At 39.3% G+C, this 23588-nt stretch overlaps 2 protein-coding genes across 3 annotated transcripts in view; one reads left to right on the top strand and one right to left on the bottom strand.

The window, feature by feature from the left end:
* Positions 1–1002: 1002 nt before the first annotated feature.
* Positions 1003–14495, top strand: SMARCAD1 (SNF2 related chromatin remodeling ATPase with DExD box 1; the record flags this gene model as incomplete). 2 transcript variants are annotated; one of them, XM_082482670.1, is made up of 15 exons in its annotated part: positions 1003–1196; positions 2444–2534; positions 3772–3871; positions 5389–5448; positions 5663–5738; positions 6149–6284; positions 7337–7474; positions 7778–7873; positions 8735–8852; positions 9172–9293; positions 10470–10658; positions 11562–11680; positions 12637–12819; positions 13540–13649; positions 13954–14495. In XM_082482670.1, 15 exons carry the CDS (start codon positions 1003–1005, stop codon positions 14010–14012), a joined length of 1791 nt encoding a protein of 596 aa, XP_082338796.1. In that variant the 3' UTR covers positions 14013–14495. The 2 variants fall into 2 exon arrangements, with proteins under 2 accessions (XP_082338796.1, XP_082338795.1); XM_082482669.1 differs by having other exon boundaries at positions 13951–14495.
* A 3115-nt stretch (positions 14496–17610) lies between these two features.
* HPGDS (hematopoietic prostaglandin D synthase) overlaps positions 17611–23588 on the bottom strand; it is a 30293-nt gene continuing 24315 nt past the window's right edge. The window contains exons 4-6 of the mRNA XM_082482618.1: positions 22473–22582; positions 18733–18831; positions 17611–18063 (exon numbers count right to left, since the gene is read on the bottom strand). Of these exons, the coding sequence (XP_082338744.1) occupies positions 17899–18063; positions 18733–18831; positions 22473–22582 (374 nt within the window). The 3' untranslated portion in view covers positions 17611–17898. The remainder of the gene's footprint in view (positions 18064–18732; positions 18832–22472; positions 22583–23588) is intronic.

Below are 23588 nucleotides of genomic sequence, written 5' to 3'. Positions count from 1 at the left end.
CCATCCTGTCCAACCTGCTCTAGGTGAACCTGCTTTGGCAGGGGGGTTGGACTAGATGACCTCCAAAGGTCCCTTCCAACCCCTACCATTCTCTGATTTTTCTGATCCTTTTTTAAGGAAGGAGTTCTTGGAGGATATATGCCTGTGAAGTCTTGTGCTAAATTTTAAAATTCAGAAAAAGCTGGGGGAAATTGCATCTCTTTTAACAAAAGAATGGCAAATCCAAAGGATCTTGTATTCTTTAATTCTGTAAATCCATTTATAAAAAGGAAGATGTCTGTTCTTTAAAGTGAAATAACTTTTATGCATAAATACACGTGAAAATACTGTAATTACAACTATGACCCCAGTTACTGCAGGAATAAATTTATTGAAAGGTTTTACACTTTCTGCAGATGGCCCTGGATGGAATCCAGGAGAAGCTGAAGGGCCTGTTTTGACAAAACTTCAGGCTTCTTGGCTCTAAAATGGAGACTATCCATATAGTAGTGAAGATACAAAGTTTAGAGGAAGAAAATATAAAGTGACTAGTGTGGACTTGAGGAAGCAAGTAGTGGAAGTAAGGCTTCTGTGTCAAAATTAATAATGTTTCGCAGTTTAAAAGGAAATAGAAATCAGTAAACTTTTTTTAAAGACTGTCACATGGTAGGTCTGGCTGGCACAAGGTTGTGAGGATTTTAAGAGTTAAAATTTTTTTTTTTACAGTTTTTTTTTCTATTTTACAATAGAAACCCTTCAGAGTCATTGTCTCCCCTATTTTAAGCTATGTTTTACAATGCGAGGAGCTGTAATGATGACCTTCAGTGTGGATTCACACAGTTCTGCAGTGGGCCAAGTGCGTAAGGAGTATTTGAAGTTTGGAGAGGAGATTGGAACGCTGTTGCTGTCTGCTACTTGAGTTACTTGCTGCCTGCAGCAGCTGTGGATTTTCACCATAGCACCTTTGCTGCTGTTACCGGTGTTCATAGTATTATTTTTTTTATTATTTTGCAGTTTACAAAAATGACTAAGACTACTGGTTTGTCAGAAGACATAGTGTGGAACTGCAAGATACTGCTGAAAGAGAGGGACGTGGTTCTAAAGCTCATGAATAAATGTGAAGACATTTCAAATAAACTGACAAAACAAGTAACCAGGATTACTGAAGATGGAGGATGTGGATGGAACATAGAGCAACCCACCATTCTGAATCAGAGGTATCTCTTTCTTTTTTTTGTACTTACAAGGGTGTCGGATAATAAGGTATACTTGAAGACTGAGATTTTCTAAACTGTGTTCTCTGAAAGTAGAGTTGCAAATGTTTGACACTTGGCAGCTCTCAGTGAGCTGAATAGTGATATGCAACACTTGAAGGAATTCAACACACATTTTTAAGTGTATCAGGGAGGCTGGTGAAGAGGATAAGAACGTAAAAAGCAAAAAGATACAACAGTGCTCAATACCTTGTTTTACTTGCTCCAGTTTTTGATGGATGTAGAAGCCAACCTTGAGTGATGGGATTGTGAGTTGTCAACTTAATTCAAACAAAAGGCCTAACCAAACTGCTTCTATAATGGGGGGAATCTTAAATTTCAAAGATGCCAAATCGAAATGAGCAAACTTGTAAAGTTTATCTGCTGGACAGAAGACCTCAGTCAGGAAGTTCAGATGTACAGAATGATCTGGAATTCTGTATCCAGGGGCAGGGGCACCAGGGTTGTGTTGGGGGGGAAAGATTTTTTTCAGAGGTCAATTGGTAAGGATGTCCAAATGGATATTGGGAATAAAGAGAGAGTTTAGGAGGAATGGGGCGGGGGGGGGGGGGGGGGGCACGGAGCATGGGCATTATCCTAAGGGTTGGGAAGCGTAGGGGTGAAGTGGGAATGGCTGGAGTAGCAGCCTGGATTAGACTCGGAGGCTGTTAGTGGTAATTAGTAAAGGGATTTTCAGCTGTGTCAGAATAAAACCAGAAAGGAAGAGGGAACTGTTTTGGAGGGAGCTTATCAGTGATGTTTCTTTGGAAAAAGTGTTGAACTAGGTGACTTGCTCTTGAGTGTGTTTCTGTGGGTTGTGTGTTTGGTGTTTTGTTTGGTGCTGACACCACCAGTAATTGTAAAACAGTGCAAACCTAGCGATGCAGCTGCTAAATGCCACTTAATTCTTTGTGGATTTTAAAAATTAGCAGTTGCGTAACTACTTTTAACTAGTTGTGGATCACTGATTTAACATCCATTTTGGTAATTTAAGATGTGTGAAAACTCAGATAAACTACTTAGTTCAGAAATGCTCTTTGGTATTCAGGTGACTGATTAAATAAAGTTTGTGGCTTTCACTACACAAGGAGATCTGCATTAAAATTTAGGCAGTATTAATGTGCCATTCTGTGATTAACATAAGTGTAAAGTTGTGTTTCACGGAGAAACAAATAAAAGACGGTAACACATTAAGCTTGATTTCTGAACAGTTTGGAACTCAAGCCATATCAGAAGATTGGTTTGAACTGGTTAGCACTGCTGCATAAACATGGATTGAATGGCATATTGGCTGATGAAATGGTAAGTGTGGAACTGATTATTTAAGAATAGTTAAATTTTGGAAACATGACTTTGTTAAATTCTTTCTTTTCCTAGAAACCCCAAGCAGATTACAAGTAATTTGTTTTAGCTAATATAACTTAAATTGCAAACAGATTCTCCAAACATTTAGAAGCTGCTGAGCTCATACTTTCAATTTGAAAGTCAAAGGCAGCATAAGATTTGTGGACGCCAATAAGGACAAGTCTTGTTATCTTCTGATAAAATGAAAGCAGTTTCTACCACAACAGTTTATTCTCAAACCATTCATTTTAATAGCTCCTTGCCCGTAAATATAATTCATTCTACTTGTCCAGCATTTAGTTGTAGTGATCCCCTATCTTCTACATTTCTCCTTCAGTTTCAAAACAAGTAGTTAACAATGCAGAAAAAAATTAGTGGGTAGAAACCTTTTCTGCTTTTCCAGCATTTCAGTCATCTGTTGTCACCACACTCTCCATAAGTTTTCAAATAAGAGAGAAAAGCTTATGGGTTTGAGGCTTTGTTTGGTGCTGACACCACCAGTAACTGTACAACAGAGCAAACTTAGCGATGCAGCTGCTCAATGTGTTGTCAGTTGCGTGTGATCCTGGCTGCTATTCGTCTTGTGACAAACCACAAGGGGATGGTTGGGTTTGCTTCACTAAGACTTAAGGCAGCGTTTCTCAACTTCCATATGTCTTGTATTTGTAAGAACTACCTTATGTGTGTATTTTGTGGTAGATAAGATAAATTTTTAAATCCGTGATACAGAAGACGGGAAAGTGAGTATTGGCAGAAATGTCAACTTGTCTTAAAGAAATCTGATTTCTATATTAAATTCTACTTCAGAAATAGCTGGAATATCCTTTGTACAACTGGCTCAAATTGAAAGAAACAATTAGTTTCCAAGTAACCATTTGTCTGCAGCACTATTTCAGAAAGGTAAATTTTTGAACAAGGTTTGAGGGATGAACTTGAACTAAAATGAAATCTTCATAAATGGAAAAGATGAATCCCTGATACTCAAATGTTGGGCTGAAAAGATAACTGAGTTTGACTGCAGTTGTGTTTAAGGAATTGTCTTCTGTAAAACAATGCAGTTAAACAGAACAATTTTTCTATGCAGACTTGTAATCTTTAGTTAACATTGACTATATTGTAACTGTTTTATGAGTACAAAACACTATTATGTTCTACAGATTGTAAATTTTGTTTAAATTGATTTGTTTTCTCTTAGGGCTTAGGAAAAACAATTCAAGCTATTGCATTTCTAGCTTATCTCTACCAAGAGGGCAATAGGGGTCCCCATTTGATAGTTGTGCCGGCTTCAACATTAGGTAAGTTACAAGCTTCAAAATTATTTGTTTGTTTAAAAAAAAAATCATGGACAGACCGTGAAACAAAAATAATTTTGTGAAAGAAAATTTAATTTCTTATGGTTCTATTCAACTGCTTAAGTAATTTCAGTTGGACTGTAAACCATACTCAAGGCATGCTTGGTCTGAATTAATTAACCCTAACATTGCATTTCTTTTTTTTAATATGCGCTGTCTGCTTCACAGTAAAAGCTGCTTGTTACAATTTGAACTTGTTTAGGAAAGTATTTTTACTTACTGAATATTGGCTGAAATTCCTAGTCTTTAGGCTATGCTTAGGATTAGGTTAATGGCATTTGAGACATTAAGTCTTCTTTGAGAGACTTTGAGACATTGAGTCATTTTTCCTGTTTGCTGCACAGAATCTGTCAAAGCAGATCAAAATCCTAAAACGATGAGACTGACTGTATTTTAGTTGTGTGTTTTAATTGTTTAATGACCTCAGTTGAAAGCAGGAAGAATATGGTGGAATAAAATAAGTCAGCAAAGCTGATGTGTTGGAGCAGAAATGAGTTCTCTGTGGAGTTAGATTTGGTTTCATTGATTGTAGAAAGGAGAAAGTAGCAAGTTTAAATTAGAAAGAAAATGCTGCTTTTGAGATAAAATACTTCTTTCTCTTGCATCAGAAAAACTTCCGTTTTTTCAATGTCGGTTTGAAATTTTTGGTGTTCTTTTAAAATCCACTAGAACCCATCTTTTTAAATATCTCTTAAGAATGCATGTTACCCAAAACCCAAGGTGTCCCTAAAGGTGTAAACAAAGGTGCTGTTGTAATGAGACTCAGGCTCAGGAGTTGTAGTGGCAGGTTGGCCCAAGCCATCCAGCATGGGGATGCCTGGGAGGTGCGGACTACCTGCAGCTTTCCTGATGCTTTTCTGAAGGCGTTTCCTCAGCCCTGACCTGAGTCTGGTCTGGGTCAAGTGATGTTTACCAGAGACCCCCTCCTGCTGTGTTGTGGGGTCAGCATTTGTGTTTGCTGTTGGGTAGGTTCCCCCTGGGCATGATGATGTTGCTCTGCTGGCTGCACACCTGGAGCTGGGTCGAGTTGTCAGGCTTCCTTGCCAAATCCCAGAGGCACGGTCTGTCTTGATGAAAAGCTTCTGGATGCAAGTACTGACAAATGAAGTGATTTTGTTTTTTGAGAAGTTAACTATCTAGGGAAGAAATCGGGCTGAAAATTGAAGCATTGTATTGTTTTACGTGATGGTTACGGACCATGCAGGTTCTGCTTCTGTAGGACTTTAAAGTGCGAGCTGGTTAAGCAAGAGTTACTTCAAGCCCATTTGTGGGTTGTTTAATTTCCTTAAATATTACCAGTTTTCCAGCCTTTAGACAGAAAGTTTCTTAACCTTCAGGAGAGTTTAAAGGGCTTTGCTTTAAAATTCAGATGTTTGGTTTAATGCTGAGGCGTGTCTGAAGTTATACACGATATAATAAAGTATAACTGACTTGGATTTTATTTTAATGATGTCTTACAGATAACTGGATAAGAGAAGTTCACCTGTGGTGTCCTGAATTGAACGTCCTTTTTTACTATGGTGAGGAATGTTAATTTAGAAATGAACCCAATAATACAGTTGCTTGCATGGTCAACCTAGGAAAACATGAATTTCTCATGGAATCATTGTTTTAAGACAGTTGTTTAAATACATGTTTATTGCTGACTGTATTTCTGTGTACTGTCTTAATTTTTATATGTATATAAATTATGTATAAGTAATTGTGCTCAAATTATGCTTTGTCCTTTGATAGGATCCCAAGAAGATCGGAAACATCTCAGGGTGGACATTAATAATAAAGTTGTCGATTTCAATGTGATTGTAACTACGTAAGTACAGTAATTAAACAAGTGAGATTCAGTTGGCTACTACTGACCTCTAGTGGTAAAACAAAACGAAATTTGAATTTCGGTGAGGTGGGAAGGGAACTTTCTTTTGTGCAGTGGTTAACTAGAACTTTTTTAATGCTGTATCGGATACTATGTAATAGATGCTTTATATGCTATGTATCTCTGTGTTAACTAATAAATACTAATGGATACATATTACTTTGTAATAGAGTTGCACAGGTTTTTTGGAACGTGGTATGGAGAGCTCATCAAGTAAACTGTAACTATTTACCAGTGTTAAACTGTGTTACGGTTGGTTACTTGCAGGCAGTTTGACATCTTGCCCCTCGAGTATTCTGTCTTTTAACAATGTCATGTATTATGTCTTTTATGATATTTTTCCCTGACAGATACAACTGTGCAATTAGCAGCTCAGATGATCGAGGACTGTTTCGCAGGTTGAAGCTTAACTATGCAATTTTTGATGAAGGTCATATGCTCAAGAACATGAGCTCTGTACGCTACCAGCACCTTATGACAATTAATGTAAGAGGTTTAGTTATTGTTGGATTAGGGGGGGCAGCTCTTGTCTCTTCCATTTTGTTATTATGGGCTGAGGGAAGATGGAATATTAACTGTAAAGTTCATAATGTTCCAGAAACTACAGTATGCGAGTGGATATGTGTTGGTGTGGCCTTAGGAGTGAATCCTGCATTGTGAACTCTTTCAGGGAGACAAGCTCCCAAAGAAATGTAATAAATTTCCTATAGCATATTTCCTATAGCATCATTGTAATAATGCAATAATTACATTGATGGTAGTAGTTCAGTTTCAGTATTAAGCAATTTTCCAGTTTTATCCCACAGTAGTAAAGATTGCAAAAATGCTATTCTGATGGCTTGTATTGAAACGTTGTAGTTTTTAAGGACCTTCTCTGACAGGACTGTGCAAGAAAAGCTAGCTTTAAAATTATTTTTTTCTTATAGCTTGTGGCCTGAGTCAGCAGCATTTTGAAAAAGAGAAAAATTGAGTACAGCTCTTTCGCTAATCATTGTGATTTAGCACTGTAGTATTGGGACAGTAATAATGTACTTATGATCAGTTATTACAACTTATTTTTCAAGACCATATTTTCATCGAAAGCATTTTTAAGAAGGTGATCTTTCAGCAGTTAAACTATGACTTGTACTTGCAATTCAAAACTTGTGCACAAGTACTGCATGACATTAGGAAAATATATGATATGGGATCAACAATTAGCACATTAATTTAAAAAAAAAAAAAAAGAACAAACCCAAAAAACAACCAAACAAGAAAAGCCCTAATAGAGACAGGAAGGCTTTTCTTACATCTGGATAGGGCTTCTTGAATAGTTTTAAATTGATATGTGCTTAGTTCCCCACAGATCTGGAAACCATTTTATTGGCTTAAACAGGAAATTATTCCATGAGATCTAAATATATTTTAAGTTTAAATAATTATAATTTAAACCAAGCTCATTTTCTCAGTTATCCATAGTTGTGTTATTTCTGCCAATATTAATTTTTAACGTGTTCAACTAATGTTTCTCATTGCTGTTTTCCACTTCGGACAAATAGGCAAAGAATCGCTTACTGTTAACGGGGACTCCGGTTCAAAATAATCTGTTGGAATTGATGTCCCTTTTGAATTTTGTCATGCCACATATGTTCAGCAGTAGCACAAGTGAAATCCGAAGGATGTTCTCTTCAAAAACAGTAAGTATTACATATTCTCTTCTTGAAAATAATTTTTTTTTTTGCTAGAACACTGCTGCTGCTGCATAACTTCTGTTTTATATTGGTAGCTGATGGAAACAGGTAATGTGATTATGAAAATGAAACAATGAAATAAACCATTCAAAGTAAAAATGTGTCATAACAGGGTATCTCGGAATACTAATAGTCCTGTTAGATCTGTCTGTTCTGGCTGGGGTTTTCATCAAGTTAGAATAGTTACGGTAGTGTTGTTACAGCTGAAAACTTCACACTGTAAGTGAATTCTTGCAATATGTTCCTTAGAAGAGTGCTGAAGAACAAAGCATATATGAAAAGGAGAGGATTGCACATGCAAAGCAGATAATAAAACCATTCATCTTGAGAAGAGTAAAAGATGAGGTAATGCTTTATCTTTAAAAATAATGGTTTCATATGATCAAAAAGCCTGATAATCTTTGAGACTAGCGGTAAAATTTAACGTCAAATTTTGTTAGTGTTAGTTTTACCTGTTTAGGAGGAGCAAGAAACTTAAGCTGTCTTTCACCTTTCAGGAGTTTGCAAGTAAAAATGTGACCTGCTGCAGCTTTGGGTTTTGATTTTCATTATTTGCTGACTATTTGCAACTGGGATTTTTAGTTAGGAAAGATCACCGAAAGATAATTCGGTGTACTGCTAAGCGATGAGAATTGACAAATCCTCCACATTAACCACAAAAATATTTATGACTTTATAGTAATGACATTTTATTTTAATTGAAAGGATTAAGGCAGTGAATGTGCATGTATGTATTTGTGCATGACTAGGAATGTGTGTTTTGTTTTGCTATCATCAAAATGATTCTTTTTCATTCTAAAATCCAAAACCTATTTATATTCTTCTATTTAGAATTGTGTATATAAAAGAAAGGGGAAAATTAATAGTGATCCAAAAAATGTTTCTGTGCAGTTGTGTACTTAGTAGTCATTGGCTTGAAGGGGATATCTCAGATTAGCATGAGTATAGGTTCCAGGTATTGCATGTATTATTATTTAATGCAGTTTTGGAGTGTGCAGATGATGATAGTTGCTGGGGGAGTGATGTATAATCTAAAAGTTCTGAGTTTGTAAGTCAAACTGCCAACTTGGCAAAGCTGCAGCCAATGAAAGGAGTTGGAATGGGGAGAATGAATAGAGTAGCTTAAAGGCAGGTTTGTAAGGTAGTACAGAATAACTGACCGTTCACTACAGTACGTTTTTAGCTGGTATGTTTTTATTTTGTCAGGTCCTTAAACAACTACCTCCCAAAAAAGATCTCATTGAATTATGTGCCATGTCTGAGAAACAGGAACAACTGTACTGTGACCTCTTAAACAAGCTCAAGAAAACTATTAACAGTAATGGTATGTGAAGGTCTCATTTCCTTCGTTTCCTTTTGCTGGTTTGTTTGTTTTGTTTTGTTTTGTTTTGTTTTTTTTTCATGCCCAGGCATATTTCAAATGTGAATACAAAGCCCTTGCTTTGTAGAAATGTCTAACACTCGTAATCTGATATCCCTTCTATGAATTTTTCTGAAGTTCAGGTAATAGGGGAAATGTCAAATTCAGTCCTAACAATAGTTCTCCTAATAATAGTCCTAATAAAGCTCTCCTGAGAGATAAAGATGCTTCAGCTAGGCATCTATGTATTACTTCTGAATATACCTTATTTCTTTGTTTACAGAGAAAAACTCTGATATGGGAAATGTAATGATGCAACTTAGAAAAATGGCTAATCACCCTCTCTTGCACCGTCAGTATTACACAACTGACAAGCTCAGGACAATGTCCAGGCTTATGCTCAAGGTAAGCTGATGAGATTCAGAAGCAATCCTTAATTTCTCAGACTTCCTAATGCTACTTAAATAGTTGGGTTTTTTGAGAGTCCTCTGGTCAAAAGTGTGTCTTGCTAAACTTAATTCATTGTTGCTGCTTTTAATTTCTCTGCATCTATCCAGTGCTCTAATCAAGCTCTGTATGTGTTTAACACTGATTTTTTTTTTTTTTTTTTTTTTTTTTTGTGTGTGTGTGTGTCAGATGTTAGAATGGAGAGAACAGTTGTGGGACTGCAGTCATCTCCTTTTCATTAGCTCCCCCTTAACACCTCTTCCCTCCACCCCAAAATTTAAAACTGAAGTACTTATGAAAAAAATCTTGGCTGGGCACTTGAGATTAGTAGTATTTTCTGAGTAGCAAGAAATCTAGGCTGTACAGAACTAAAATAGGGAAGGCATAAGCATTGAACTGTTGAAGATGATTGGGTTTTGGTGTTTTCTTTTTTTTGTAATTTGGCTGGGGTTAATGCCTGTGGAGTTTGGGGAAAATTGTTGCTTCTTTCTAAAGTATAAAAAGAATCTGAATGCGCAGCACGTGCTCTAAGAAAGTTGCAGCTGGCTTTGAATGCCTGCAGCTTTGTTTTAAAATAAAGCCAGTCAAGGTTGGGGGGAAGGGAAGAAGTCACTCATTGGTTTATGAAGGATTTTTGTCCCTTTTTATTCCTACTCATACCATCATACTCTCCAGATGTGGCATTTCTTTTCCTCTTTCTTCCAGGCATGACATCCCTCTACCCACCCTACATCTTGGGCTGGGCTTCCCATGTCTTCTACCATCTATCCAAGGATTGGACCTCCCTTTTAGGGAATGTGTCTTCAGGGGAAGAGGTCTGATACGGGGGTAAAAGGTCATAGGGCTTGATGGGAACTAGGTAATTGCTATGGAGGTTGAGCATATACTTAGTTTTTGGTAGTACAAGTTCTTGTAAAAGCTAAATTGCAAAGTAATGATCCTCTACTATAAACCTGGGGTTGCAGAGTTCATCTTTTGTTGCTTGCATGAGCCATGCTCTGGCATTTGTCCATGTCTAGTTGTGTTACTTTGTTCTTTCAGAAATTTTGGAGGTTACTGTGTGGTGGCTTTGTTTTTTCATGTCTGTCTGGTGAGATTGTGTATTGCATTATTTCCCTTCCTTTTTGCTAACAGGAACCCACCCATTGTGATGCTAACCCTGACCTTATCTTTGAAGATATGACAGTGATGACAGATTTTGAGCTGCATTTGCTTTGTAAGCAATATTCTAATGTCAGTGACTTCAAGTTAGACATGGATCAGATCTTGGATTCTGGGAAGTTTAGAGCACTGGAACGCATCCTCTCTGACCTTAAAGAGAAGGTTGGTACTACAGATGGCTGAAACATCTTTTCCTGCCCATCTGAAGGGTGGCTCTGAATAACTGGTTAAATTAATGTCTGCTAACTGTATATGCAACCCAGTTGTTTCTCTGTAGAGTATTACAACGTGATGTAGTGCTTGTGCAGTATTGCAAAGCAATACTTATAGCTTCTAATGTGCAGTCCTGCCTACACATGTCACTTCAGAGACAGCTTGAAATAAGCGTTCCTGTTTTTCCAAGTTTCAGAATATTCATCCTGAGCTCACACTACTTTTGCAGTGTGTGGAGGGTCACTATCATTTTCATAGCTCATGAACTTCGACCTTCTTTAGGCAATACAATCTTATGGCTGTATTACATTAGAATAATCATGTATGTTTTAAGCCAGTGTAAAGGTAAGAGGAGGTCGCTGCTTTGAGTCACAGAGTCAAACTGGTTTATTTTACAAATAAGCATATACCATAATACTTCAGAGTATCCTGAATTTGCACAAGGATGCGCTGTGCATCTGTTCGATTATTTCAGACAGCAGAGTGCTACTGCTCTATGATACGGAAAATAGCTTAAATTTAAGTTTTAATGAAATTTTTTTAAATGTTTATAGATAGAATAGAACTGTCATTTATGCACTTGACATGTGATTTCTAGGTTGCTTGAGGCACCCACGTACAAAGTAACTGAAAAATTAGTGCATTGAAAAAAGGTGGGTTAATGCAGCAGAGATACTGGATACATCATCATTACTGACAATCAGTCCTGACTTCGTGAATTTCAGTTTAGTCTTTAGTTTGGAAAATAGAGACTCAGTCAAAGTAAAATCACTTCTTTGCATCAATAAAGTATTTGTTTAGTTTATTATTTGTAATTGAAGTGTGTTAAAACTTTTGCATTGTCGTTTCCAGGGTGACAGAGTTGTATTGTTTAGCCAGTTTACTATGATGTTGGATATCTTGGAAGTTTTCCTAAAGCATTGGCAACACAGATATATTAGGTTGGATGGAAAAACACAGATTTCTGATCGGTATGTGACATTTTTTCTGAAGATAAGAGAGGAAAAAATGGATGTATGCATGGGGGGGGAGGTGACTTAAAACCCTTACCTTTGTTTTCCAACGTATAGCATTCTGTAGTCAGTGGGCATTGACTATAGAAGGGGTTTGATGTTGGATTTCAGATCGCCTTAGTAAGGATGAGGCGTTAGAGTTTTAGATGTTTGGATTAGTCTTAGCTATCGAAATGGAAAACTTCTGTTTTCAGCAGTTTGTGGTGAGTGTGATTTGCTTGTGTGTCGGCATACTTTAACAAAAGCTCATCTGTAGATATTCCCTGGAAGTATAGTATACTATATCCATGTTACAATAGGCAGATAAGCCCATTTGCTTCTCTAGGGAAAACCATTTACTCTGTCCTTCACAGCTGAAAATGTTGCAATGCTTTTCTTGTATTTTACCTGTGCTGGTTTTCTGCTGGTTTTTGTTTCATTTTTTTTTTTTTTTTTTTTTTTTTAAATTTTCCTGAGATGTTCTTTCTCTTGCTTCAAAAAACTGTCATTCTTGCTGTGGTATTACTTCCCACTTAAAGCTGAAATCTGTTACTTCCCTTGTATGAGCAATTAGTACAGAAGACAGTCATGAAGCTAAATCCCTCCCTCCCCTCTGCCACTTAACTTTTTTTCATGTTCTTCACTCTTCCTTTATCCTCCAGCTCGCTCTTTGAATTCTATGGTCTTCCAAAATTGTTTTCCAAGCCTCTTTTCATTCTTTACTCAGAGTGACGGATCAATAGCATGTTCCTCTGGTCACTGCAGAGTCCTGTTGGTACCCTTTTTCCTTCTGCATAGTGTCTGTACTCTTGAGCTGCTTTGCAATGCCACTGTCCTCCCTTTCAAAAGATCATCATCTGATTTTCTGTATTCAACTCTGGAACCAGTGCAGTGTTTTCTCTAAGGCCTAATGTGTGTTTTCTTGTATTCTGCAGGATACATCTAATAGATCAGTTCAATACAGATATGGGTATATTTGTGTTCCTCCTGTCAACCAAAGCTGGTGGCTTGGGAATTAATCTGACCTCAGCAAATGTTGTTATTCTTCATGACATTGATTGCAACCCGTACAATGATAAGCAAGCAGAAGACCGATGCCATAGAGTAGGTCAGACAAGGTAAGTCTTTTTAATTACAATGCTTGGATTTTTCTTGGAGGCAAGTTCTCAAAGGAGGCTAAAAGAAAGACAATATTTTATGATTAAAAAATCTATTTTAAGCAGAGATTTGCATAAACCAGCTCTGGGTTCTGTGGGAGCTGGGTAATTGAAATTGTCTTAGCACACGTTACTGCCAGAACAAACCTTATTTACATGCTCCTCCTTTTTCCAGTTCTCTATAACTCTCAAATTCTCTGTAATTCTCAAATTTCTGGTATTAGGAACTGTTTCAAGGCAGATCTGAAGTCTTTGGGACTGTTTGGCAAAGCTGTCTCCTCTTCAGGAGACTTCTAAGCTCTGTAGTGCCACCCTGTCATAGAGAGCGAAAACATGGATTGTTTTAGAGTCCTCTGTCAGAATAAGCTAACGTGAGGAAGAGATATGTTTAATAACTGATATTTCAACTGTAGCATGGGATGAGGGGGAAGCTGAGTTGATTCTATTAATGGAGGTTTTTGTGACCGCCCAGATTTTGAAGTGGCTGGGAGTGCAAGAGAAAGCAAGTTTGCTGGCAGTGCAGAGCCTGCCTAAAAAACTAGAAGCTCTTCATATTGCCCTTATGTTCATTTCTTCATTATTTTAAACCACTTCGAGCTAAGCAAAGGCATAGCATCCTTCCCTTTTGCACTAATCCAAAGAAACTGTAAAAACGGATTTATCCTATTTTGTGGTTTTCAGAGAAGTAAAAGTCATAAAGCTAATCAGTAAAGGGACTATTGAAGAATCCATGCTCAAAATCAGCCAGCAGAAATTGAAGTTAGAACAAGATATGACTGCGGCAGATTCAGGTAAGTCTCTTGCACATAACAATGTCCACTTGAGAGAATTCAGGTTGCTGCAATATATTATTCTGAAAAACAAGGTTCTTCATGCAGACAAGCCTTGGGTTTTTTCCGTGTTAAATAAACTAGAAAGAGGTATTTGTGCTGAGCGCTGTTTGGTTTGACAGGACCTGCCCTCTGAGTCTGACCCCCAAATCAATGACAGACTTCTACAAGTACAGGATTCTGTAAAATTTTGGAGAACTAGACTTTTGTCTGTTTATGTGAAGTATTTTGAGCTGTACTAATGCTTGTTTTTATTCCTCAGGAGAAGAAGGAACCATTCCAGCAGATATAGCCACACTATTAAAAGCTTCGTTAGGTCTCTAAAATGTAAATATGTTGTGGAATTCAAGAAAGAAAGGTGATGTTGTACCCCAAGGACTTTTACGTTACTGATGACCATGAGTTTTATGAACATTTATAACTTTTTGTAGTTCTTTTATTGTATTCCTCATGGTATTGGAAATTTTTAACACCGATAGCATTCTTTTGATGCTTAAAAACATAAGTGGCCCAAATGTGCCAACATCTGTTGATGAATAAATTTTATTTTACAGATCACTTTTCAAAACGGGGACCTGAGTAGTAATTGTTTTAACAAATCTGCTACTGCTTAAGATTTGTCAGTATTTTTGTAATTATTTCTACCTCCAAATATATATATAAACTGTCTGTTTCACTGGATTACGCGTGTAGATTTTTTTATATGTGCCTTATTTGACAATGCTCGAGTCTGTTTCTGCTTGTTTTGGTTCATTTGATGTACCGTACTGGTTTTGTATCAACTTGTTCCAATAAAATTCCATAGATTAACAAAACGTTTTCATTTTGTGGTTATTTGGGGGTGGGTGGGAGTGCTGATAACTTGCATGTTATAAATCAAATAGGCAGCTTTCAAACTAGCTGAAATGTTCCATTTGAACTGGCTTGGCTTTATCCAACAGTAGTTAATGTTTCATTATACTCTAATCATGGTTGTATTATGACATTGATTATAAAAACAGAATTCTTGCCAAATGAAACTTTTCAACAGGTTGTAATTTTTTTTGTCAGTCGTTGGTGTAGATACCAGATCTACGCTCTAAGTGCCCTAACCACACAGCTTATGTCTTGCTCTCTTCTTGAAGTCTCAGTGAATTTTGAATTCATCTCAGGGGAATGAAGAGCTTCAGCGCTACCAATGAGGTGTGGTTCTACCTGAAGCTTGTAATCTGCTGGCAAGGATGTGGTTTGAGGAGGCAGGAGAGGAGGATGCCCATTTCCTTGGGCAGAGGAAGACTGAAATTTGGTCTTTTGAACTCGGAGGAGTTAAGATTCAGACCGCTGCTTTTTTAGAAGCCGGGGGAAGGCAAAGTATGGGAAGTCCTTATTGCCCCTGCCCTCTCTTAAAGCTTTGGCTGCCCTGTGCAGAGCTCTGCAAAACTGGACCAGGCTGAATCTGAGGACTGCATTCTAGAATTCACTCTGGTTTGCAATATGGGGTTGCTAGCTAGTTACCACTCTTCTGTATGTGCTTATAACAGTTAAAAGACACTTTTTGCATCTTTTGAAGGAACTTAGAGTTCTATATCATAGAATCATAGAATGGTTTAGGTTGGAAAGTACCTTGAAGATCCTCGAGTTCCAGCCCCCATTCCATAGCTGGAGTCCATGGTTGCTCAGTACTTCAGCCTGTCTTTGGATGCTTCTAGTGATTAGTCAGGTGATCTATGAGGTGGGCATCTAGCTTTGTTTGGGTTTTTTTTTTTTTTTTTTGCTTGGTTATGGCTGTGGGCAGTTTTTCCAACTGTGCATGCACTCTGCAAGTATAGAATGGTTGGGAAATGAAAGTTTTTAAAATGTTTTCACAGTTTGAACCTGTCTTGGTTTGACTGACGCAGGACTAATTTCTCTTCTAATACTTGGAGACTGCAGTTTTAGAAAACTCTAATGTCTGAATTTGTAAAAATATTTACTTGATAGCCAGCTATGGTGTGTGGGTTTCAAGGTCTCTGTTTTTGAGCTCACCAGGTGCAGGGATGAGGAGGAGTGAGACCTGAGCACTTGACCCCAGCTGGCCAACAGGATTATTTCATACTATGAATGTCACTTTCCATATAAATTAGAAAGTTTGCCGCAAAGTACACACGCTCTCTCTCATTGTATATTTTATCATTGTATATTTTATATTGGTGTAGGGATCAATATTGGTTCTTTAGTGCTATTAATGTTAGTTATCTAGTCTTATTCTACTACATCTGTTTATATTTCAACCCCCGGGTTTCCTTGTTTTTTCCTGATTCCCTTTCCTGGGTGTGGAGGGGTCATTGGGTGATAGAATAATTGTCTAAATGGCAATAAACTGTTGTGGGTTTTCTCAAACCATAACAGAACCAAACTTTACTTAGCTACTACAAGAAATCTTCTGTGGCTGTGTTGCATGTTCCAAAATACGCAGCTGAAATAGTGTGAATATCTGGGAATGTCAGCTCTGATGCCCTGGTGTAAGGGAGAATGGTAAGAATCAGTTTGTCTGCTGTGCTGCTTTATTTCCACCTGTTTTGTTGGACTAAATAGTGGGATTTAACAGACAACCACGAATGTTTTAAATGCTGCAGTTCATTAAGTTTTCTGTTTCAACTGAGTGTGGTCCTAGCCCAACTCTTATCCCATTGTATTTGCATGTTCTCACCTGTTAGCTTCAAATGTGAGATGAGATAAAATGCCTGCCCTATAGGGTGGTTTGTGTGGTGTTTCAGTTTAGTCTGTGTATGTAATCAGTTAATGTAGTCTGGCTGAGCAGTTGGTTACTCCTTAAACAATCACATCCCTCGACCCTTGGGGTCAGTATCTGTCTTTAAGTGCTATGAAGCTCATATGTATTTCTGGCTTGCTTTGTTTATTGTAACTGTTTCTACCCTCTTTAATTGGGGGTCTTACGAGATTGTAGAGTCACCGTCCTTGGAGATACTCAAAAGCTGTCTGGACACAGTCCTGGGCAGCTGGGTCTAGGTGGCCCTGCTTGAGCCAGCCGGTTTGGACCAGATGACCTTCAGAGGTCCCTTGAACATCAACTGTTCTGTGGTTCTTTGTCTCTGATTGGGAAAGATGTACCGGGGGGGGGGGGGGGGGGGGACCAAAACAAAATAAAACCACCCACCCAACTATCTTAAGTCTGTTGCTGAAGAAGAGAGTGGAAGCTGAAGAAGGAAAAAAAAAATCTGTAGAGCTAGCGCAAAGCGTGCAAGGAGTTGCGAAGCAGGTGGAGATACTGTATTGGAATAAGCAAAAGATTGGGCCTTGCTTTCAGTTCTGCCAGTACCTGCTTTGTCTCTGAACTGTTAGTGGTTGGTTGGTGCTGAAAATACTTTCCCAAAAGTGGCTATATTCAGCCCAGAGGATTACCCAAGTTTGTGGTTTATCTGCTTACACCAGGCAGTGGAGTCCTCTTGCAAGCACTTGTCTTCCCTTGAGTTTGTGTAAACTGCTTGCTTCTACAACTCTCCAAGTTGCTGGGATATCCATCTACCTGATTTCCACAGTTCCAGAAGAACAAACTGACCAGTTTGTTCTAAACCTGGTTTCCACCCCTGCCACCACCAACCTCCCCCAGTTTGTGTCTCCTACTCTCCTACTTACTGGTGTGCTTATGCATCTGGTGCTAGTGTGGGCTCAGCTGGGCAGCAGCCTCTTCTGGGGGTGTTTTTGGTTTGGTTGGTGTGGTGTTTTGTTTTGTTTTGTTTTGTTTTTTGGCAATGGCACAATATGAACTTCAAGAGGAAACTTGAGGAGCTGGAAGTCTGTTGACTAAATGGATCTCTTTTTTTCTTGTCTCATTTAGTGTCCTTAGTCTTCCCACACATTTACGCTCTCTGTTAATTAGCTTGCTTTCCCCCAGATTGAAAGTCTACAATAAACAAACTTGTTGAGATTGCATCTCTCCAGGAAGGTTTATTCATATCTTCTCCATTTGAAAGCCCACAGAAGGTTAATTGGGTTGATTAAGCACTTTATTAGTCGTGGGGGAATGTAGTTGAAACATCTCTCAGTCTCTACTCCACTAAATCACCTTTTTAGGTTCTCTCTTAGAAATAGATACAAGTGGTAGATTTTGATTTAGTGTAGCATACCCATCTGAAATGAACTTAAACAATTCTAACATTAATAACTTAGCTTTCAACATGACAAGCATCCTAAAACACGTGTTTGGTTTTTTCCAGTCTGAACAGCTGATCTACATTATCGTCTTTGGTCTTTTCTGGATCCAGGCTGCAATGGCCGGCAGTGCTTGCACTCTGTCCCTGAGAGCCAAAAGCCTGGGGTAGTTGTCTGCCAGGTCAGGTTTACAAGACAGAAGTGTCGTACTGCACACATCCCAGTAGAAATCAGCCCATGTTACCTGGTGGAAATGGGAGAAGAAGCACTAAATTTTCATTGGTAATCTCAGAAGCTGGGACTACTAATATTCCAAGCAAACTGCAGAAATGAAATGCAAATTGATCTTGGTTTTGTTGCGTGGTGGTTGTTGTTTTTTTTTAAGTCTATTATTACAGAAGTAGTAATTAGATTACAATGTAAGGCTTGCGTAAAAATTGGTTAAATAAAGCCCTTGCTACCAATATTATTTACATTATAATATTAATCTTTCCCGCTGAAACTGGGCTGCAGGAAAGTGTTTTAATTAGTTTCCAATCAGTTTGGATAAAAAAGGGTTTTCTTAAGGTTTTTTTCATGTTGTCCTATAAATTGAGCGGTGATTATAAGCAGAGTTCTAAATGACTCCCATCTCTATTGACTAGTACAAAGGCATTTATAATGTTTTGTGTCAACATAGTTCTAAACTGGTTTGGCAAATGCAGATCCTAGTGCAGGTTTGCCTATCTTTTCTAATGGTATGGAAAACAGTTTACAATTGGGCAACCGACTGTGTATCGGTAAGAACAAAGTATTAAAAGAGTGGGGAGAGTTGTTTCATAGGCTGGCACAAAATCCAGAAATTCAACAAAAGTCAATGATTTTATTTTACTGGGAACCTGGTTGGAATGGGAGAAACAAAAATTTTACTTACAGACTTCCCCACCAGCCAGTTCTTATCCCCCAGGAAAGTATCCAAATCTTTCAGTAACTCAGGTGCTTTGTTGGTGAGGATATCATCAAATGCTTGTTTCTGGGGGAAGAAAGAAACACAAAGATGCACACCCACGTGTAAGCACAGCAGTCAGCAAAATTGAGTTTTTGGGGCTTTGTTATTTGTGAAAAAGCAAGCTGAAATCTGAAAAAGGTGACAGTGAAATCATTTGGTCTGACCCAAACCCTCAGTTCTCTTTGGAAGAAGGAAAGTGTTAACATCCAAGTCAGGATTAATACAGCAATCAGCAATTATTTAAGCTGAGTAAAGAAAAGCGGAGGTAACTGTCATTTGGATACATGCAAAGGGGCACTGTAGAATTTAGGAAAGCTGAGGTAATTATTACCTGTGAAATGGATTAGATGCCCAAAACAGGGAGCATTCGTGGCTAAGTGAGCCACGGGTTAAGCTAATTGCTCCCTTAATGAACACCTGAGGGCTCCTGGATGCTGAGATGGATGTGTGGGGTGATGCTGCTCCTTTATCTGTGCTAACTGCCACCCAGCCCTGGTGAGACAGGAGTCCTGCCATAGATTTGGGAAGAATCCATCTATGAATGTCTCACAGTCATTTTTTTGGAGGACTCTTTTGGATGTTATGTTTTCTACAGTACAGTCTTTCAGATTTCCAGAATCCCTTAAGCTCGGCCTTCCCTGCTGTCAGTCAGATGTGGGCCAGTTTTTTTTCCTTACCAGCCCTTCTCGTGTGAGCTGTGGAACCTAGGTTTTGAACTTCTGCTGGGTTTATCTTTGGTCTTTTCTGTTAGCAGGTTATTGTCCTTTTGTTGTCTCCACAGCAATGAGATTTGAGGTGCTGAAAATGTTTTTGAAGGCTGAAGTCTGCGCTTGAAGGATGTGGGCCTTATTATTTGTACGTTAATGGCTGAGGGATGAGGCTGCCTATGGTGGTGGCTCTCTGCTAGCTGTTCCCCACAGCAGGGAGTTTTAAGGCTGCTTTTGAAGAGTTAGCGTCTGGTTTTCTGTTCTCACCTACGTGGAAGCAATTGAGATTGCGAATTGTTGTGATCATCTGGTTGGACCCGTGTGGCACAGTTTGTGCAGTTAATGTCTTTGGCCTAATGTTGGAAGAACACACTCAGGCTTGGTTAAATATGCACTGCTGTACAGGAATGGAATTAGTTCAACAGCTTTTAAATTTAGTCTAATGGAAAAAAAAAAAAAATTAGAAGAAGCGGGAGCCTAAATGGTCCAAAAAAATGCAGGCTGAAATAAAGCCAGTATTTCTGAAGGCATGTTTGAAGATTTGACATAGTTTTTTGCTGTCTTAGTAACTGAATGTTTTGACTGCAAGTAACAGCCAGAAGTTTGCAGTCCAGAAATGTCATATTTGTACACTGTGCTGTGGCATTTCCTTTTTTTTTTTTAGGTAATTTCTCCTGCCCCCCTTTCAAAAAAAAAAAAAAAAAAAAAACACAAAACCAAAAAAAAAAACCAAACAAAACCCAAACAAACAAAAAAAAACAAACACAAAACCCTCAAACTATTGTGTGATCATAAATGCAGTCAACCCACGAAGCTGATTGTGACCTGGGGACGTGACCAGGATCCACTTTCTGGAGTGTCACAACTTACTTGTCTCAACCCTGGAGCTCTTCAGCAATGCATGATAAAAGCTGTTGCAATGCCAGCTTTTTTTGGGGAGCAGGGGGTGTAGGGTGAAGGGAGAGTCTGGCACAGAGGGAGCTTCCATCTCTGCTCCCTTTACCTTGTTTTCTGCTTGCTACTGGCTACGCAGCATAACACATCCTTTCATCTTTCTCTGAGGGATGTGTGTTCCTCAAATTGCTTTGTCAGGAAGTTTTCTGACTTTTCTGCTTCACTGTGTGTAAACTAGTTCAATCTGGCCTGGTGAAACCATGAGACGCCACTTCTACCACAAGGTGGTGACAGTGGACCCAGGAAAAGAGAGGGAGAACAGCTAATAGTGAGGAAAAAATGTTCGTGGTTTTCCAGAAAGTAAGTTTCTCCATCTTCCTTGGCCCCCAAACACTCCCTTGCATGCATACGTGCGTACAGGCGTATAAGGGTTGCCTGTGAACTCTCTTCCCTTTTAAATTAATCACTGGTGACATGATCTGGGTCCTTATTTTGGAGAAGTGCTTGGGTACGAGCTGGGACACACGCAGGCTTTATCATGGGAGTTTCCCTATAGAGGAGTAGCAGTACTGTGGTAGCAGTGCTGCTTCTACACTCACACGTTAGCAAGAGTGTGGCTGTTCCTAAACGATTGAAAAAAAAAAAAATTGTGAGTCAACCTCCCCTCCCCAAATGAGGAAACTTCAGGAAATCACTAAGAGATTAGGCAATTCACTTTGTATTTGGAGGTTTTAGTATTAAAAAAAACCTTTCAGTCTTTTCCCCTGCAAGACTTCAGAGCACTTTCATATATTTTCATTGCTTATTACTGGTTTTGGTCAACATTTTGTGCTCTGTGGTTTTTGTAATAAAATATCCTAGTCTATCTGAAACGTTACCTTTGAAGAAATGGGAGGTGGCTGAACTGGTAGTTAATGGTGAGAGACCTGCTGTTATACTCCCACTTGCCTACAGGGGTCAGGTCATCTGCTTGGGTCAGAGCTGCATGGAGTCATCCTACCACTGGGAATTAACTCATCCATCACCCTCTTCCCCCAGCAGCTGATCCGTGTGCTTGCAGCTGGGGCTCTGATGAGAGGGGCTGGAAAAAAAAACCACCCAAATGCTGTACCCGTGACTGTGTGTTAAAGTAGTCACGGCAGCGTGTTAGCCTGGCGTCAGTATTTGCAGCAGCACTGCAGAGGACTGAGGTGGGGCCGTGGGGGTCTGGAGAGCACAGCTGTGGTGACAATGAGGAATGTGCTTCCTCCCCTCTTCAGCAGCGCCCGCTGTCCTACATCACCCCGGTAATTGAAAAGCGTTTGTCCCTGGCAGCTGTTGCTATCGAAGGTTGATACCTCTTAAAAGCCAAGTAGAAATCAAGATGCGGAAGGGCAAAAGGAAGATGGGATGGAGCTGTTAATCCTGTTCAGTTAGCAAAAAGAGAAAGATTTGTGCTGATTGTGTTTGCAACAAGATGCAGGTATTGCACAGTGCTGGCTGGCATGGAAGCGTCCCGTCTTTCCCCCTCGAAGAGCAGTTTGAGGTATGCGCATATGGCATCCTTGATTCAAGGTGAACTAGTCAGGAGTGGCTCATGATGGCCTCATCATTGCTTCTGCCTAGGGTGAAAAAAATCTGGTGAAGGAGGAGGTGGGAGGGAGCAGGCAGCCTTGGCTGGATTAGCCTGAAGGAAGAAGCACAGAGCTCCTCCAGCTCAGCTTTGCTGGGATGAGGTGATGGACCCAGTTGGTGGCACACAGCAGTTTCTCCAGAGGACATGCTCAGGTACAGAATCACAGAATTTTCAGAATTGGAAGGGACCTCTAGAGATGATCTAGTTCCACTCCCCTGCTAAAGCAGGATTGTCCAGAGCACATTACTCAGGACTGCATCCAGGCGGGTCTTGAAAATCTCCAGAGAAGGGGACTCCACAACCTCCCTGGGCAGCCTGTGCCAGTGCTCTGTCACCCTCACTGTAAAGAAGTGTTTCCATGTATTTGAACGGAACTTCCTGTGTTCTAACTTGTGCCCACAGAGTTATGGCTTATGTGCTATCTTTGTTTAAATTAGTGATCATCTTACCCTTATGTCCTGGTTTTTCTCTGCCCAAGGGAACAGCGTCATGAAATCATCTATGGTGTCCACAATGGCATCAGCTAGCGCCTGTTCCACAGGTGTCTGACCTGCCAGACCTGTGGGAAGCAAGCAGATGAAGGGAGGTTAGAGACAGCATCGGCAGGAATTGTTCATGCCCTAAAGGTAAACTCTGTTCTTCGTGAGCGTTTCCATAAACATACATACTCTCCAGGGCTTTCTGATGCTAGCAGCACGTATTTGACTCCTTGCATACAGATGCAATCTCGTCTACCTTTTTATTTTTTTTCCCCGTCCAGACTCATATAGTCATTTGAGGTACTGAGTTGTTCTTTCCATTAACTGAGCCCATGGCCTGACTACTGCTTCTTTATCCCTCTCTCTGATTTCCACTATTCCAGGAGGTTCAGTGAGGGTCAGCCCTAATTCCTTTCTGGTAATCTTTTCCTATCCCAGCTTTCTGTGTCCTTTTCCATCTCATGGTCTTTCCAGCTCTCAACACAACCTCCAAAAGTGCTTCGGTGAAAGTCTGTTTCTCTTCCCTCTATCCTGCCTGTTCAACCCCATTTTAAACCTTCTGGTGACATTCTGCTTGTTTTTGATTACTTCATGGTAACCAGGCACTTAGACAAACTTTGTCTTGTTTGCACATCTGCTTTCTTCACCTGTTGACCTTCAGCTTGCCCGCAGTCTTCTCAATGCTAATGGTTTTTTGCTTCGCTCTTGTTCCACAGACCTGCCTTCACGTTTTCGCCTCTGTGCAGGTTCAGGTCATCCTTTTCTTCCTCTCTGTTATTTAAGCCTCACCTGGAAGCTCCTGTGACTCCTATAAACTATATGCCCATCCTCTGCTAAGTCATCTCCCTTACTGAAGCTTTAAGCTTTTGAAGGCAAGGGATGTGCCTCTGATTTTGGGCATGCAGTTCTGTGAGCCTTCAGTAAAGAGCTGTTACTGACAGGCACCTAAAAATGCCGTTTCTTAATTTTGAAGTCTTAATGACACATATGCAGACTTAACAGCAGAAATAACGAGTTTTCACCATGAATTTGAAATTTTTTTTTTCCTCTTCCATGCACGCTTTTTTTTCCCTGCTGTAGTGTGAC

This window comes from Vanellus vanellus, assembly GCF_965231255.1.
Source record: "Vanellus vanellus genome assembly, chromosome: 4".
Taxonomy (NCBI): Eukaryota; Metazoa; Chordata; class Aves; order Charadriiformes; family Charadriidae; genus Vanellus; species Vanellus vanellus.
This window is presented reverse-complemented; position numbering and strand designations above follow the sequence as displayed.